We start from the raw sequence: 16,944 nt of genomic DNA, 5'->3' as shown, positions 1-16,944 counted from the left end.
TTTCGGTACATCATTTTTGATTGGTGAGGTTAAAATGCATTTAAAAATAAATCTTAAGTTAAAAAAATGGTAAACTTGATATTAAAATGCTTTATCATAATTTTAAAACATATCAAAATATTGTATTGATTATTAATATAAATGAATACATACAAATTTTTGTTAAATTAAGTAATTTATTTTTTTAGAGAAAAATCAATATTTTAAAAGCTATCAGAATAATAAAGGATTATTAACTCATGATATGATAGGATAATATATTATAATACAAATTATATCATTTACTCGTCTATCTAAATCTTTAAAAAAATCATAATATTAAATTTTAATAGGCCACAAAACTAAGTTAAAATTTTCTAATCACATTAATTTAATTGCTTCTGCATAATTTTTTTCTTCCTGAAAACTGAAATATAAATTGAAAAAAATATAATCAAAATTTATTAAAATTGCAATAATAATTGTTAAAGCAAACAAGCAAAAGCAAAAACTTAAAGGAACTATAGAAGATTAACTCTAATAGGAGTTTTGTATAAGGTTTTTAATATGCAAGAAAAGAGACTTTCTGTCACTCACAATGGATTCTTGGAGATATTCTGTGAAGCCAAATAGCATACATTGGTATAATTTAAATAGATTTTAAATAATTATAACAAAAAGAGAATCTTACTTAACGTTTTTAGCTAAAATGATATAATTTACCAAAATAATAAAAAATGGTGACCAGAAATAATTTATGCTTTTATATTTTTATAATTCAAATTATAATATTACTTTTTTATTTTAGACTTAGAGGATAGTATAAACCTTAGAAGACCACTAACTCGTAAGAAAGCTGATACCTGAGGTATTTACAATAGATTTAAATTTTTAGCAGAAAATTATTGATTGATCACCTCAAAAATAGGCTTTAATTATAGTTCAAAATTCAAATAATTATAATAAATAGGGTCCTGGATCCTTGATGAAGGCAATCAGTGATTAACTTTATTTTAGCTCACTTCGCTACTAAGAAATTTAGGACAAATGCATTTAATATGCAAATAATTTAATAAATTAGAAGGTAATCAATCAATTTAAATATGAAATTTTTACTCATGGAAAACAACTCCTTGAAGACTAAAATATTTTAATTGAGATTGAATAAGTAAAAGTAAGTTTATTTATCTAAAAAATTAGAATATTCCTTACAAGCTTAAGGGTTTAAAGACAATATTTGAGCAATTTAAGTAAGAGCCTTCTAACATAATGTTTGACACAGTAAGTTGTTTTATAAATTTAATTTTTTGATTGATAATTAAAACAAAATGCAATGTTACAGATAAAAAAACAAATGAAATCATAGAAATAGAAATAAACATTATTCAGATTTTAAAGTTCTTCTTATTATAAAAAAGATAAATTTAGAGCTGGTTTCATTGATCTACTAAGTTAGAATAGTAGTGTATTCTATGAGCAAAGAATTAGTCTTAAAATCACTACTTTTTAATAATAGATGTTCTAAGACTATTTAAGTTATTAATATGAGCAATCACTACGATTCCATCTATTCTGAATACGAGATAAATTGTTTAACTGAATGTTAAAATGTTCTTTATGATGTAATTATTTATTTATTTTTTTACTTTTATGTTTAGATTTGGAATATTCTTAATCGATCAACAAGAATAAAAAAGAAAGATAGATAAATAGATAGGTGATAGAAAAATAAATAAACAATCTAATAAATTAATGAAAAAAAGCTTTTAAAATTTAAAAATTTAGAATTCATTAGCCTTTAAAAATTTATTGATATAATTTAATTTGATAGATTTTTTTTTTGTTTGTTGCTAATCATTTTTATGTAATATTTATTTAAATTAACTACTAAAGATTTTAAGTGACTAGCCTCTTAGTCTTGGAAAGAAGCTTGATTAAGATCTACTGAATATAGATTATGAAGTAAATAATCATTATTTATTTCTTTTTATTTGCTTTTTGATAATTTATTTTTATGAAAATTTATTTTTTAGAATTATTTAGAAGAAATTAGTAGAAATTCACCTGACGACTAGGAAGATGTCAATGTAACTTAATAGTTTACAAGAAAAATATAGAGTTAATCTAATATTTCAAATTAATAATAATTATAGTTAACAGATACATAATCAAGCGGCTAAGCAGGATATAACTTGTTTGATAATAATATACCACCTGAGTTATTTAATGTTATATTAGATAAGGAGAGAAGAAATAGCATTGTTGAATAAATTCGTCACAAAAAGAGCACGATTTGTAACTCTGTAAACCAATCAAATCAAAGCTAATAATCACCTTTACCAAACGAATAGGTTAAGGCTCCTCTTGAAAAGAAAAAAGGTGTTGGAGTATCTTTAAGTGCTGTAAAAAATAGAATAATAGGGTCAACAGATAGCGAGAAATCAAGCGATAGTGAAGATGATGAAGATGAGAAAAATTAAACCCCTAAATAAACAATTATCACCAAGGTGGATTCTGTTATTAGCTAAACAAGCAACAGTAATGGCGTACAAATTAACATCATTTAGGATGATGATGACAATTTAATTAAAGAAGCTATAGATTTAAAGCGTCCACGCCAAGAAAGTACTGCAAGCTATAATGGAGCCAATATGTCTAATAGTTCTTTAAGCAACCAAGCTTCATTTCAAGCTTTTTCTTGCCAAAATTTAAGTATCCCATAGCAAACTATGAAGCATAGCAGTAGCAACCCTTAGATCTAATACCCACATTCAAGGCCTTTATCCCCAAGCAATAATTCTGAAACTTATTCTACTTCAAATAAATAAGGGTTATAATACTAAAATTAGACCTCTTAATATGGCTAGTAGTCTGCTACAACTTTGTCTTCAAATTAACAGCATCATTAGCACGGACCCTACTCAATGACAGACCTTTAAAATCCTAATAATAACACTACTTAATTGACTATTAATCCTACTAACCTTGGAGGTAGTAATTCATCTACTCCACCTCTTGTTGGAGTCGACTAGTAACAGCTTACAATTTAGTAGCAGTAATTGCTTCATTAACAATAATTACAATAACAATTAAACCAAGGCAACTTTTTAAATCCTGTACCTAAGAGAAAGCACTAAGTAATTGAAAGCAGTAAAGAAAAATACAAAGGAACATTAAAGTTCTTTGATTAAGATAAGAATTATGGTTTTATAGTTGAAGATGAATCACGAACAGACATTTTTGTTCACTTTGATGATTTATAGAAAGCAGGAATTCATAAAGGTATTTTGATGGATCACAAGCATAGTAAATCTATACGTTTCTAATTTAGTATGATGGATTATATTGGAAAATACTAAAATTCACGTAAAGCAGTCGACCTGTAATTACTAAGCGATACACCACCATACTTACCTATAAATCCAATACGTGTGTTGGGTCCAGAGTAGTATCTTTCTACATATCCTCCTTATTATCAAGCACCTAATGGGCCAGTGATCCATTCACCAACTTCAAGCGGTTAGGCTGATTACTTTGCTTCACCTTATTAGTAAAACTACCTAAATCATGCTACTTTGATGCCACCCTCAACTAATCATTTAATATCCATTTAGCCTCCTCTTTCTCCGACTGCATAAACTGGAAATTAATTTCCACCAGTCATTCATTATGGATTAAATGTTCCTCCCTAGTAGGTTGTAGCACAACAATATTCTAATGTGTAAGTTTCTCCTCCATAGATGGCTATTCATCATCCTCCTTCTTCTCCTTAAATGCCTTAAGCATAATATCCAGTACAACAGATTGGCTAGTAACCATAACAATAGCAATAACAATTATATTATACCAATTAACAACAGCAATAAGGTGGTTAATTACCTTATTCAAATTTGGTAATTTGATTAAAATAAATAACACTTTCTAAGAAATTAGAGTTTTCAAAAATTCACTAAAATCACACAAAATAAAAATAAATAACTAATAAAATATTTCATATACTGATCATAATAAAAAATAAACTTTCTTAATCATTATCCAATTTAACTTCCTTTTAAATTTAAAATATCAATCATCTCCATCCCTCCCCTCCATACCTCCCTCTGATTTCTTTAATCTTCTTAACCAAGTCACTAATTATTTCTTTAATCAAATACACGGGAATTACTTTATCAGTAAACTTAAGTTAAAAAGCTTAAAATAAAAATCAATAAGCTAATAAAAATAACAAAAATAACTACCAACATATCTATCAATTTACCTACCTATCTACCTACCTATCTACATATCTATATCTTCAATAATCTATAAATCACTTTATTTACTTAACTAAAAAAATACCAATCACTAAATCATAGATTCATTTATTCCTAATGAGATTTTATTTTGATCTCTCCAGTTATCATAAGATATCAATTAGTCTATCCAGCAGCTCATCATATAATCACTATTTACTAATGTTTAGTAGAATCTAGGAATATGGCATTTGTCACTAAAGAACACTTATTTTTAATTTTTTTACTTAGCTTTATACAAGTTATTTTAAGTTACTTTGCATAATATTTATATTTTTTAAGAATTAATTTAATTATTTTAAAATTTTTGTGCTGAAATTCTTGCTTAATTTTTCCCATTTATATATTATTTTTGAAGTTTTTAAGATTGACTTTGTTCATATTTTATAAATAATTGAAATACTAAAAATTTAAAATTCTGTTCATAAATTTATAATATTTATTTCTTTACTTGTTTGTGATTGTACATTATTATTTCTAAATTATTAGCTCTAAAACTTCAACAAAAGCAATTGTGAATAATATGTATTCTTTAGTAAAAGCGTTATGGTCAATGTATTTTGAAAAGCCTACTCTAAAAGTTTTAATAGTAGGGCTGAATGAAAGCGGAAAAACTGTAATATACTTCATTTTTAATACAATATATCTGTCTTATAACAATTCAATATTTTTTATAAATATGATTTTATAACCAAAAGTGTTTACTCAGTAGATTAAAAATGAATGCAAAATAAAAAGCAATAGAATTTTCTAAAATCATTCCAACAGTTGGGCTAAATAGTAAAATTAATTATATGTTAAATGTTTTTAAAAATTTTTAATAATAATAGTTGCAAAAATAGAATATCGTAAAATCTTTCAATGAATCAATTAAAAAATGATTTAATGTTTATTTTTAAAGCAAAATATTATGCCCTTTTTTGGGACTTAGGTGGAGCTCAATTGCTTAGAAGTATTTGGAAAAAATATTATCCAGACTGCCATGGGATAGTATTTGTTGTAGATTAAGATTATGTTTCGAGAAAGGAAGAACTTATAAAAACATTTGGTAATTTTTATGATAAATTAAGATATAAAATCTTTTTGATCAAATAAAAATAGAATCAATAACAAGTTCTCCAGAAAGTTAAGGTGTACCAATACTTATTTTGATAAATAAAATAGTAAAAATGTTTATTTTAATGGAAATATAAAAATATTTATAAATATAGGAAAACTAATCAGATCCAAATAGACCTATTGTCGATGAAATTTCAACTATACTGAGTATAAGTTTGATTCATAATCGAAAAATTATTGTTCAAAGCTGTTCAGCCATTAATGGGTATGTTTTATATTATATTATCAAAGATATATTTTTTTTCTTCTATAGGACAAATGTAGATAAAAGTTTGGAGTTGTTGTTTGAGTAAATAATTAGATTATCTACACAAAAGTGAATAATAAATAATAAATGTTTGAATAAAAAAAATGTATTTTAAATATATATCTATTGAGAAAAACAAATAAATATTTTTATTGTTTGATTGATTGATTGTAAATGTTCAAATATCATAAACTGTTTTTAATTTTTCCATATTTTCTTTTAAGGAGGTGTTTTTTGAACGCTTTTTAGATCTACTTTTTTTCCTTTTTTAATATTAAATATAAATTTTTGTGAAAGTTAAAATAAAATCATACCTGGTTGTTTAATTTTATTCATTGATATCATTAGTTTGTAAGTTAAAATTCTCATACTAAGTGTTCGTTTACATAAAATTGGATTACCTTTTCTAGATATTTAGATCTACTAAAGGGTGAGATTTGTGCTTATGGTTTATAGAATACTTTTTTTATTGATCGAATAACTATTTATATGATTCTGCTATAATTTACTATTTAGTTTTAAATACTAATTCATTTGGGTTCTAATAAGCTTAAAGTTTATCAGATACAGCTGTTTTTTTATTATTTTTCTAAATTTTTTTAATGTAATTTTCCTAAATTACTTAATTTTTTTCTTCATTATTTACATAATCAATTATTTCTTTATATTTTTGTTTGAAACCATCATTATGTGTTTGATTTGTCAACTATTTCTTGCTTAGTATGTTTGGTAAACTCCTTTCGTTCCTTAATCTTGTTTCTCTAGAAGAAGTTTATATTTCTCTTTTACCTAGAAGATGATTATTAGTGGAGGCTTTATCTTTTTAAGTACTATTGCCATATTTATTTATATTTAAATCTTCATCTCTACCAAAAATAATATCACTTTCACTTCTTTTACGAGAAATACCATTTTAGACTGATTGGCATCTTTTTTATGTTTACTTTTAATCAATTTTAGGTAGTGAATTAGTTTATTTGCTTTTATTTTTCGCTTGTTAAATTTATTCTGAACTATCTCTTCTTTGTTAGGAATCATATTCCTATAAAATATGGCTAATCATTTTCTATTAGCATTCATTTTTATTTTTCTGTTAGTTTTCTAAATTATTTTCTTCAATCTTGTCATTTTCTCTTAAAAATTACTTATCTGCTTCTTAATTACTTTAGAATTGTGTTTGTTCTATATTTTATTCATCTATATTCCTTTCTTGTGATATTTCATGTTGCTTTTATATTTTTATTTCTCTTTCCTATCTTAGAGTTTTAAAACTTGGAGCTCTCTATAAAGAACTAAAAGGTTAAGTTGTTTCATATCTCTTCTAACTTCGTTTTTTTATTGGAGAATTTTAACTGTTTCTTTAATGTAAAAATTTAAAAAAAATATATTTTTTAAAAACACTTACTCATTTATTGCGTCTTTGAAACTTTCGATACCAGCTTGCTTTTTATCATTTTAATTTTTAAATGTTTAGGTTTCATTTAATGAGGGTATTTTGGAGAGAGAAACATTGTGGCTTGATCCTGCTGTTTTTTGAATTTCGCTTTAGCTTTAGTTATTGGATTGAATGACATTGATTTTAGTTGTCAGGTTTTTTTTTCTTTAAAATCTAGAATCAAATGAACTTTTTTTGCTCTAAGATGAAACAGGCGAGTTTAAATTTGATATTTTATTTTAAGGTGATTTTTTTTGCTATTTCACTGGAATATCTTTATCCAAAACTAAATCTTTTATTCTTTCTAATTTAGAATTGATACCTCCACATTCTTCGCAGCAGCAAGATCTCCTTCTTAAGTATTTTTGAAAGTCTTCAGATTAAATCTTATTCGAATTTGATGCATCAATTTATAATTTACCATTCTACAAATTCAATAACTTTTTCTTTTATTCTCTTGTTGGAAGTGAGGCAGTAGCACTAAGAATTCTATTTTTTACCTAACTTTTATCAATTTAATCTTTTAATTTTGGAACATATATTTTTTGCAAAGCATTTTTATCTTAATTCTCTAGAATGATAAGAATTTTATCTAAATATATTTTATTTGTTGATTATTTTTTAGATATCACTTAATATTAGCTAGATGAAAGATCATTCGATTTATTTGTTACTTATTCCTTAATAGTATTAGGCAAGTGCTCAAATCTAACCTTTCTCATGAAATTCTTTTAACTTAATAATAAGTTAGAAGTGTTCGTCTTATTTTGGTCAGCAAAACTAACTTTTGAGTAGAAACTCTTGGAATTTAATGATTTATAACGAAGTGGTGAATATTCAGATTTTCTTTTTTACATTTATTCATTGCTCTCAGTAATTTATTTTATTAACTTTGTATGTAGAAACGGTTCTTGAAGCTATGCTTTTTATAACAGTGTATCAAAATTTTCAGTTCTTGTTTTCTTTCTTAGCAAAGGGGAAGTTACGAGTGAAGGAATATGATGGTTATTTTTTTAAATTTAAGAATTGTTTTCATCACTATCATATTCACTAGATTCCCAATTAATTTCTTTTTCTTCTGAGTAAGGTGTTTGATCCCTATCTTCGTCTTTTTCCATCTTCAGTAAATCTTCAGGAATGAATTTTGAATTATCATACAACACTTAAAATTTTGGTGCAAATGGAGTTAAAATATTTTCTGAAATTTGTTGCCAAACATTCTTTTTTTGGGAATTCTTGATTTGTTGAAGTATTTTTAACTCTTAATCATTTTCGCTATTCCTTTCTTCCAAATTAAAAGTCGTTGAACTTCTCAATCTTATTTTTTGCTGTTAGAATTTTTACTAATTTTTGTTGAATGTTTAATTTCTACTATTCAGCATAGATTCGATATACTCGTCGCTATTTCGACCCCCTATACTATCAAAGTTATAGGCCTATTTCTCTTAGTAAAATTTTATTATTTTATTGAGCTTTAAGTGCTTTTATTAAAGTTGTTTTAGGTATTTATAAACATTCAAGTATTTATTTATTTACGTGAGCTGTACAAAGACGAAAGATCATTCTAGTGTTACAATCTTTCAAAATCTGAAGCTTGTTTATCTTCAACAATGAAAACTAAGTTCTAGTTAAATGCCTTTTCTTGAAAGTCAGATTGTTAAGTTTATTAATGTTATTTAATACTTAAGGTATTTATTTCAGCCATTAATCAATCTATCTCAAATAACTTTTCAAATGGTGATGATGCTATCTATCTGTATATTTTGAAACTAAATTTTTGTTTGTTCTTCTCTAAAGTATAAAACGAATGAAGATATATATAGTTATTTCCTAACAAAAATATATGGTTTTAAGAAAGATATAAATAAATATATAAATAATTGGATGATAAATATTCATCCTAGTTAGCAAGGTTTCTGGTAATAACAAATTATTAACATAGACTTTAAAGAGTAAAATTGTATTTTTATTATAAATATTAATGATAAATTATCTTTCACTTTTTAATTAATAAATTATATAATATATAACTAAGCAAAATGTTAATTTTATTTATATTAAACTCATATTTGATAACTTGTTTATATTGTTGAATCTAATGACCTATTAGTAGTTTAGCTATTATCAAAGCTAGATATTTATTAGATTGCATTATAAATTAAATTGAATGGTTTTTTATCAACACCATAATTATCGAGAAGTACTTAAATCTTCAATAGGTTTTCTTGAAACAATATTCTTCCTTAATTTAAAACGGTTGCCATTTCATCCAACGCTTCTAAAATATCTTCTGGAATAATTTTATGGGAGTTATTCAATTCTTAAATGAGATTTTTAAATCTTTAGCAATAAATTAATAAAATAGTTGTTTATCGTTTAATTAATATATATTTAAAATAATTGTAAAATCAAAAATAAAAAAAATGAGTTTAAACAATTTAATTTAATTTGTTTAACTATGATAATTTTTATGAATAGTTGATTCCTAAAAATTAATTAAAAGTTAATATATAATAATTGATTAATTAATTAATTAATTAAAATACAACTTCAAATTTTTTACATTTATTACTGCCTTTTATTATCTTTTAATATTTACTGTAAGAATTTATTTAGATCATCTCTCACTTTCTTCTTTTTTTGAGGACTAACTTAAGCTGATTAAACGAAAAGATCCTAATAGACCTCTCTCTGTTATAAAAAATTTAAATTTATTGTATTTTTATTTTAAAATTACCTTTTTTTATAGAGTTCTATCTCTGTTAGAATTTAATTACTGCAGCATTTCAGTCAACTCTTGATTTTATTATCCTTTTTAGTTTTTTATTGTAAAATATAAATCCTACCCATTGATATATATTTGTAAATTTTTTGATCTAAAATCTGTTAATTAAATGGAAAAATTGAAATTATTTATGCTATTACTTCTGTCATTAGTAAAGTAATTGAGACTGTCAAATAATCCTTTAGAATTACTGTTTTTCTTAATCTATTTTAATAGCTTTTAATTGCCTTCTATAATTTTTTACATCTTTTTATTAGAGGATTCTCTACTATTGAAAACAGAATCAATAAATTTTTAATCCTCAATATCTTAAGAAATATTAATTTAATCATCAAATTAATCAAGCTAGGAAACCACAGAAGCTCTCCTACTAGCCTCTACTATGCTTTATTGAGTGTTAAAAATTTAAGTACCTTATTACAATTGATTTTTTTCAAGATTTTAATTATCAAATATGCTATTTCTAACCATATTCGAGGAGTTTTAATCTATATTTAAGTCATTAGTTTGTTCTAAAACTTCATGGTTGGTAATATTGCTATATCTATCATTAATTTTATTTTTTGGGTGAAATTTTCCCAAAGTCAGGAAGGGTAATTCTGGATCAAATTTATAGGCTAGGTACCTTTCTCTTTTAATCTTTCGCTGGCATGGATCGAAAGGCATGGAATTATAAATATTAAATTCCCTTTCCTGACTTTTAAGACGGTCTTCTTTTAATTTCTAATTAAAATTTAAATTGTAAAAATTTGAAATTAATAATTACCTAAATTTTTTTTTGAAATGGAGATTCTAGCCCTTGATGCTTATCTAAAAATATGTTAAAAAAGAGTTTCAATTAAAAGTAGAAATATTTATATTTCCTTACTAGATATTTCTTACTTAGATTGTTCAAGTTTCTTAATTATATCATCAATCTTCTACATATATAAATTATTTTTAAAATATATACTAATAAATACATAATACTTACATTTCTCTTTGTTACAGATTCAAATACATAGTTTTTTATAGCTTAGTCTTTAAATGTTTATTTTACATTAGGAAGCTACTCCTTCTAGCACATATTGAAAGATTAATTTCTTGTATTTTTCAAAAATTACTCTAATTAACTTTATCTATTGTATTCAACGCTTTCATTCATTTTACTTTATCTATAGCTCAAATTCCCTTTCTGGTTATTTACTCGTAGCAATTTTATACTTTTTTAATGGTAAATTGTTGTTAGTTTTAGTATTTATATCATTAACTATTGAGTATATATTTTTCTAAACGGAAATCATTACTTAGTTTCTTGGCTGATTAACTATTTTTTAAGACCCTAGAAGGCTGGTAATTCTCTTGAATACTTTTAGAGGTTATATTTAGCTATTTCTAAATCTCTAATAGTTGGATCATCTTTTGAAAATTTAGGTACAGAGAATAAGCGTGCTTCATTCTTTTTATGCTCTGAAAAAATTTTTTTAATTCTTTTTTGCTCTCTTTTATCCATTAGGTATTTTCTCATCGGACTATTTGATGAGCTGTTGTTGTCTTGAACTTTATCTTATTGGATTTTTAATAAATTTTCATAAATACATTATGCAAGAATTATTGACAATTAATTATGATGCAAATGTTAATGCAAAATAAAGACACCCTAAATTATGCCTATAATATTTACAGAAATGATAAAAGAGTACCACTTTAAATAATAGTAATTTAGTTATTTGTTTATCTCATTTATGTCCAGGTGATGAAGTGATCAAGTATATTGAAGGATAAATATTGAGTTAGTTAATTAGTGAGAAAGTGTTTTGTAATCAAATTTGTTTGGCCAATAGAAAAAATTAAAAGCAGTCCATAAAGAAGAAGAGTAAATTGATTAGATAAGTAACAAAAAAAAAATAAATAGAAAGATTGCTTCATTTAGAATTGTTAAATAAGTATATTTAAATACTTATTACAAGGTTTTGTGTATGTGTGAAATTATAATAGTCATTTTATAATTTTAATATTGTAAAACGGAAATTTCATAAATAGCTTAAATAGACTAAACTTGTAATTATTAGGCGTATGATATATAAACAGAAATAACAAAAATCTTTGAAAAATAACTTCAATTTATTTTTACCCATAAATTGAGTTAGATAAATTTTGAAAAATTATTCTTCTTACTTGATTTTTTTTAATTATTTATTAATACAAAATAGCATTAATTAGTTAACTAGTGATTTAGTGGTTAAATTAGATCTACCCGTTTGATTCTTTTTCTGTTATAATGATAAAACAAAAAAAATATTTTGTTTTAAATAAATATTTTTTTATATTATCTGGATTTGTACTTTCCGTAAATAGCTTTGGCTGTAATAATATAGAAGTTTAACATTCAAATTTTTAAATGATTAATCAATTAATTGTGAGATTGGACAATATTTTTGAAAAATGATAAAAAATAAATTAGAATAAGGTAAAGAGCCATTAACATTCATACTATCGTAAAATATTTAAAAAATATAAAGTTATCATAAATAGTGAAAAATTGTATGAAGATTTTGAAAGAGCCATAAGTATTTTTGAGATACAATTAATTTACTAACATAATTTTTTAAAGCATCCCATTTTGTTATGGATAGATAGTAGAGGTTTTTGCATTAAATCGATTGCTTTGATAAATTACAAAATATACTTTCTTATTTAATATAATTAAAAGCTTTCTGAATTTTTTGAATTTACAGTTCTATAAAAATATCTCCGATGTAGTATTTTAAAATTTTGTGGAGAATTTTGGATTTACTCCAATTTTTTCTTATCATAAAAATTAAATTGAGTGTATTTGCTATAATACTCGACTATTTTAATGCACTTATCTTTGGTAGTAGTAATAATAAAATTTTTGAGTTTTGATTCAAATTTCTTTTTCAATTTGGTAATGATATTGATAAAATCTAGAAGAAGTTTAGCTAATTATTTATTTTGTTACTTACTATTTAGAATTAAATAGTAGAATGCTCTTTTAAATAAAAAAAGAAGAATAAATTTTATTCTCAACTGTCTTCTTTCAAGAGTTTATTTTAAATTATCTTTTAAATTTAAAATAAAATTTAAAATATTTTAAATGAACTCTTTTTTTTTTTATGAAACGAAAGAATTTAAAATTAAAATATTTGATTTAAAAGATTCAGATAATCAACATTTGTTTGATAGATTACTGAAATTGTAATCAAATGTGATAATTTTGGTGTCTAAAATTTTGAATTCCAAAATAGATGTTAGTTAAAAGATAGATTGAGTTAGAACATTTCTATCTGGGTAAGAAAAAAAATTAATTCCCTCACATTTTTGTTATTTTTTGTATTGTAAGTAGTAAGGTAATAATAAGAGTTAAAATCTTTCTACTACTTTTAATATAATTAAATACATTCATTTACAGAAAATGAATTTCTATGAGGAGATAAAATATCTGAGGCATTAATTTTGGCATTTGGTGTATTAATAATACCAAATTTATAATAAAAAATAAAACAAAACAAAAGCATTTGGTAAAGCAAATTTTCAATTCTAGATTAGAATTTGATTTAATTGACTTTCTTGATTGTGTTAACAGTGTATTTTAATTTAAATAATTTTTAGATCAAGATTTCACAACAAAAACTTGAAGAAAAAAAATGATAAATTTCAATTTTTTTTAGCTTTCAAATTTTCTATTGAAAAATGTATATTAATTTAGAAGCCTCTAATAATTTTCAAGTTTGATAAATGTTTGTATTTAATTCATACTACTTTGTGCTATTCAATAGTTTGTTAATTAAAATAATACTAAAAGAAATTTTTGGCTATTCAGTAAGAGTCTTCTAATAATATTACATTCTAATTGTTTAAATAAGCTCAAGCATAAAAAAGAAATAGATGGCTTTAAAATAAAACCTTTTGAATGCTTTAATGTCATTTTTTTATAATTTTACCTATCCTGTTTAAAACTTTAGCATGCAGTTGTTGAATTTAATTACTTTCTAATCGATGAAAATTAAAATTTTCAAGGAATCATTCATTCTAAATGATTTTATATCTTCATTTTTGATTAAGAAATCAGATATATATGTTTATTTATTTATTATCATAATTATTTTAGCATTTTGTACATCCATAAAATGAAGAGTTAGCAAATATTTTGCAAACTAAGATTTTAGAAATAATTAGCAAAGCCCAAAGAAAAGAAAATATAAAATTTAATATCTGGTAAGTTAAATTGAATCAATGAATAAGTTAAAAGAGAATCATATGTCAGATGAATTTCTAACATTTCAGAATACTTAAGAATAAAATGAATGAAAAATAAATAAAAGCACTTTTTCAATGTGATTAATTTTTAGGTTTTTATTGTGAATTACTAAGAGAGAAAGAGAAATGAATAGGTTTGGCAAAGAGCAATAAATTATTTATATTTGAAAATGAGTATATTTCAAATTTAAGTAGAAAAACATAGACGTATTATTATTATTATCAATTAATTCAGTATAGAAGCATATTTTACATAATTCACTAAAATTTTAACCCCACCCTATCTAGGACTCTTAATTAATCACACTAATCTTTTTTATTTCAGCTACTGCTGCTAATTTATTTGCAAAATAATTAAAATCTCTCTTCACAATAATCAATTTTAATTATAGCCTGGTCTACGTACAAGGAGAGTTAAATCTTGAAAATATTCATCTATTAAGCTTTCATAGTTAATTACAAAAAAAAAAAAATTGAAAAGCTAAAAAACAAAAGAATAATAAAAATAAGTTGTTAAAAGAAATTAACTTAATTTAATATACTATTAATATCTCCAACCTATAGAGTTAGTTAGTTAGTTAGCTACTAAACTAAATAATAAAAAATCATCATCTTTACAACATAACAGCAATGCTTGGATCATATGCTAGTTGCCAACAGCCCAATATGATTTCCCCCTACTATTTTAACTTCAATCCATATTATGTATAATAAGGCACTGTTTATTAACAAATGCCACAAAATGCTTCAAATTATGTTTTTTCTATTCCATTTTAAGGAGGTTTTTAGTATTTCACTCCCTCATAATAATAATAATTATCACAGTTATTTTTCAATAACTAGTGTTAAGTATTAGCATCTAATTATCCAAGTTCTTCTTAAATAAACGTCACAGAAAATGCTTAATAATCTTAGAATAATGAATAAAATTTTGTGGATAATTAATATATGGCTAACTAAATTTAATAAGCGATGAGTTAAACAATTCAAAATAATAATAAAATTGAAAATTTACAAGTTAATCAAGATACTGAAACTAAATAATTGATTAAAAAAGATTCTTCTATAAGTAATTAATAGTAATCTTCATAAGAAAATAATATAAATATAAATTAAGCTCATTCTTGCAATATCTCTTAATCGAATATTTCCAACACATAACATTTTTCTAATTTAATTTTGCAAGAAAAAAATAGTGCTTTTAAAGATTCTTGTGAATAATTCTAGCAATAATAAATTGATTCCCCATTAAGTAGATCAACCCATTTTAAAGGAATTAGACTCTCAATTCATACTGATGAACCCAGTACAAAGAATGCTGAGAATTGCAAATCCTCTAATTTAATCGATGAAGGTTCCACAAGCTTATGCATGAATGAAAACAATAAAAGTTCCACCACTGAACTAAAAATATAAAGCCAATAAAATTCTTCAAGATTTATAATTTTTAAAGAAAAGAAAACTAGTTCTCAGGATAACCTATTTTCTCTCTAAAATAATTCTGATATCAACCAAAAATCGCTCTCACTTGATGATAACAAGCTCAGCGAATAATCTTTGGATGAAGAAAACCTTTTAGAGAGTGAAGAAGCTTCTCAAAATTAAAACAACATTACAAAGGAAAAATAACTCTACAACAAATCGAGAAATTTTTCAAAAAATTTACTTAAATCTTTCTTTAAATATACTCAAAAGGCTAACTCAGAGAATAAAAGATTTCTCTTTAATTTCAAGCGTTATATTTCTTCTAACAAAACAAATAATGAGCTTATAATAAAGCTTTTAACTAATTCTCCATATCATTCTTATTTCATAGAATTCCTTGGATAACCCGCAACTGATTGGATAGTGAATAGCAAAGTTCAAAACATGCAAGAATAATTAAAATTCCTCGAACTCTGTAGAAGCGGTTCAGTATCCGATCTTAAAAAAAGAAGCCATCATAAAAAGAAATCTCTATTTACTCTTAAAAAATAATGAAATCCTATAGACTACTTCCCAAGATAAATTATCTACAAGATAGATTTAAATATTAGCTCTTACTTAATTCAGTTATTCAATAATTACCAATAAATCTAAACACAAGAAAATATAACAAAATACAAGTTAAAGAATTTAACACTTACTAAAATATTTAAAAATATATATAAAAAACTTTTAAACTAAGGTCTCATAATAATAATGTTTCAATATGCTAAAAATCCAAATAATTAAAATAAGAAAATATTTATTAATACAAATAACTTATTCAATTCTGTAAAATTTTATAATAGACATATACAAATTGTATGATAAATTAATGTAATTTACTATTTAAATATTCGATTTATCTCTATAAATAGAAATAGTTAAGTTAAAGGCTATAAATTATTTTAATGAGTGAGAAGTAAATAAATTTCTTCTATATTGATTTTCAAGTAATTTAAAATTAAGTAACAAATAAAATGTTACATTTATTTTTTAGTTCAGAAAGCATTAGTTTCATATCAAAATTACACGATTTATCAAGTCTATTACTATTTATTTTTTGAAAAATACGCAGATTTTTCCATTTTAAAAAAATCAAAATTTCCACAAATTAAAAATTTTACTTCAGAAAACTTGAGGAAAAAGACAATATGTAACAAAATAAAAAAGTATCAAAATTTATGTAACAATGCTAATAGATAAATCAATATTTTAGTTAATGAATTAATTAAACATAAAATCTTTTTGTTTTTGATTCTTTAAAGTTAAAATTTTTTTTTTTAAATTAATATTATCAATTGATTGGAGAAAGTAGCAATAATTTACTACTCTAATAACTTGTAAAATGCTTTTTTTACCA

At 23.5% G+C, this 16,944-nt stretch overlaps 5 protein-coding genes across 5 annotated transcripts; 3 read left to right on the top strand and 2 right to left on the bottom strand. All coding sequences in view use genetic code 6, as the record gives it.

The window, feature by feature from the left end:
- Positions 1 to 342: 342 nt before the first annotated feature.
- TTHERM_00340170 (cold-shock DNA-binding domain protein) lies at positions 343 to 3,881 on the top strand (the record flags this gene model as incomplete). Its single annotated transcript, XM_001017681.4, has 8 exons — positions 343 to 621; positions 788 to 847; positions 950 to 1,063; positions 1,180 to 1,260; positions 1,398 to 1,601; positions 1,873 to 1,941; positions 2,013 to 2,066; positions 2,133 to 3,881. The coding sequence occupies exons 1-8, from the start codon at positions 547 to 549 to the stop codon at positions 3,879 to 3,881; spliced, it is 2,406 nt and encodes an 801-aa protein (XP_001017681.3). The 5' UTR covers positions 343 to 546.
- Positions 3,882 to 4,794: 913 nt separating this feature from the next.
- TTHERM_00340150 (ADP-ribosylation factor(Arf)/Arf-like (ARL) small GTPase family protein) lies at positions 4,795 to 5,710 on the top strand (the record flags this gene model as incomplete). The annotated part of the gene is made up of 7 exons (XM_001017679.2): positions 4,795 to 4,887; positions 4,970 to 5,051; positions 5,102 to 5,119; positions 5,173 to 5,319; positions 5,373 to 5,434; positions 5,483 to 5,595; positions 5,644 to 5,710. The coding sequence occupies 7 exons, from the start codon at positions 4,795 to 4,797 to the stop codon at positions 5,708 to 5,710; spliced, it is 582 nt and encodes a 193-aa protein (XP_001017679.2).
- A 105-nt stretch (positions 5,711 to 5,815) lies between these two features.
- Positions 5,816 to 8,777, bottom strand: TTHERM_00340140 (hypothetical protein; the record flags this gene model as incomplete). Its single annotated transcript, XM_001017678.2, has 4 exons — positions 5,816 to 5,900; positions 5,952 to 6,995; positions 7,043 to 8,516; positions 8,609 to 8,777. 4 exons carry the CDS (start codon positions 8,775 to 8,777, stop codon positions 5,816 to 5,818), a joined length of 2,772 nt encoding a protein of 923 aa, XP_001017678.2.
- A 358-nt stretch (positions 8,778 to 9,135) lies between these two features.
- On the bottom strand, positions 9,136 to 11,765 carry TTHERM_00340130 (hypothetical protein; the record flags this gene model as incomplete). The annotated part of the gene is made up of 9 exons (XM_001017677.2): positions 9,136 to 9,412; positions 9,636 to 9,763; positions 9,810 to 9,883; positions 9,998 to 10,580; positions 10,624 to 10,667; positions 10,726 to 10,777; positions 10,831 to 11,059; positions 11,144 to 11,402; positions 11,540 to 11,765. 9 exons carry the CDS (start codon positions 11,763 to 11,765, stop codon positions 9,136 to 9,138), a joined length of 1,872 nt encoding a protein of 623 aa, XP_001017677.2.
- Positions 11,766 to 14,747: 2,982 nt separating this feature from the next.
- TTHERM_00340100 (hypothetical protein) lies at positions 14,748 to 16,097 on the top strand (the record flags this gene model as incomplete). The annotated part of the gene is made up of 1 exon (XM_001017674.1): positions 14,748 to 16,097. One exon carries the CDS (start codon positions 14,748 to 14,750, stop codon positions 16,095 to 16,097), a length of 1,350 nt encoding a protein of 449 aa, XP_001017674.1.
- Between the last annotated feature and the right edge of the window lie 847 nt (positions 16,098 to 16,944).

This window comes from Tetrahymena thermophila, assembly GCF_000189635.1.
Source record: "Tetrahymena thermophila SB210 genomic scaffold scf_8254610, whole genome shotgun sequence".
Taxonomy (NCBI): Eukaryota; Ciliophora; class Oligohymenophorea; order Hymenostomatida; family Tetrahymenidae; genus Tetrahymena; species Tetrahymena thermophila.
Note: the sequence above shows the minus strand (reverse complement) of the source record. Positions and strands in the feature narration are given on the sequence as shown.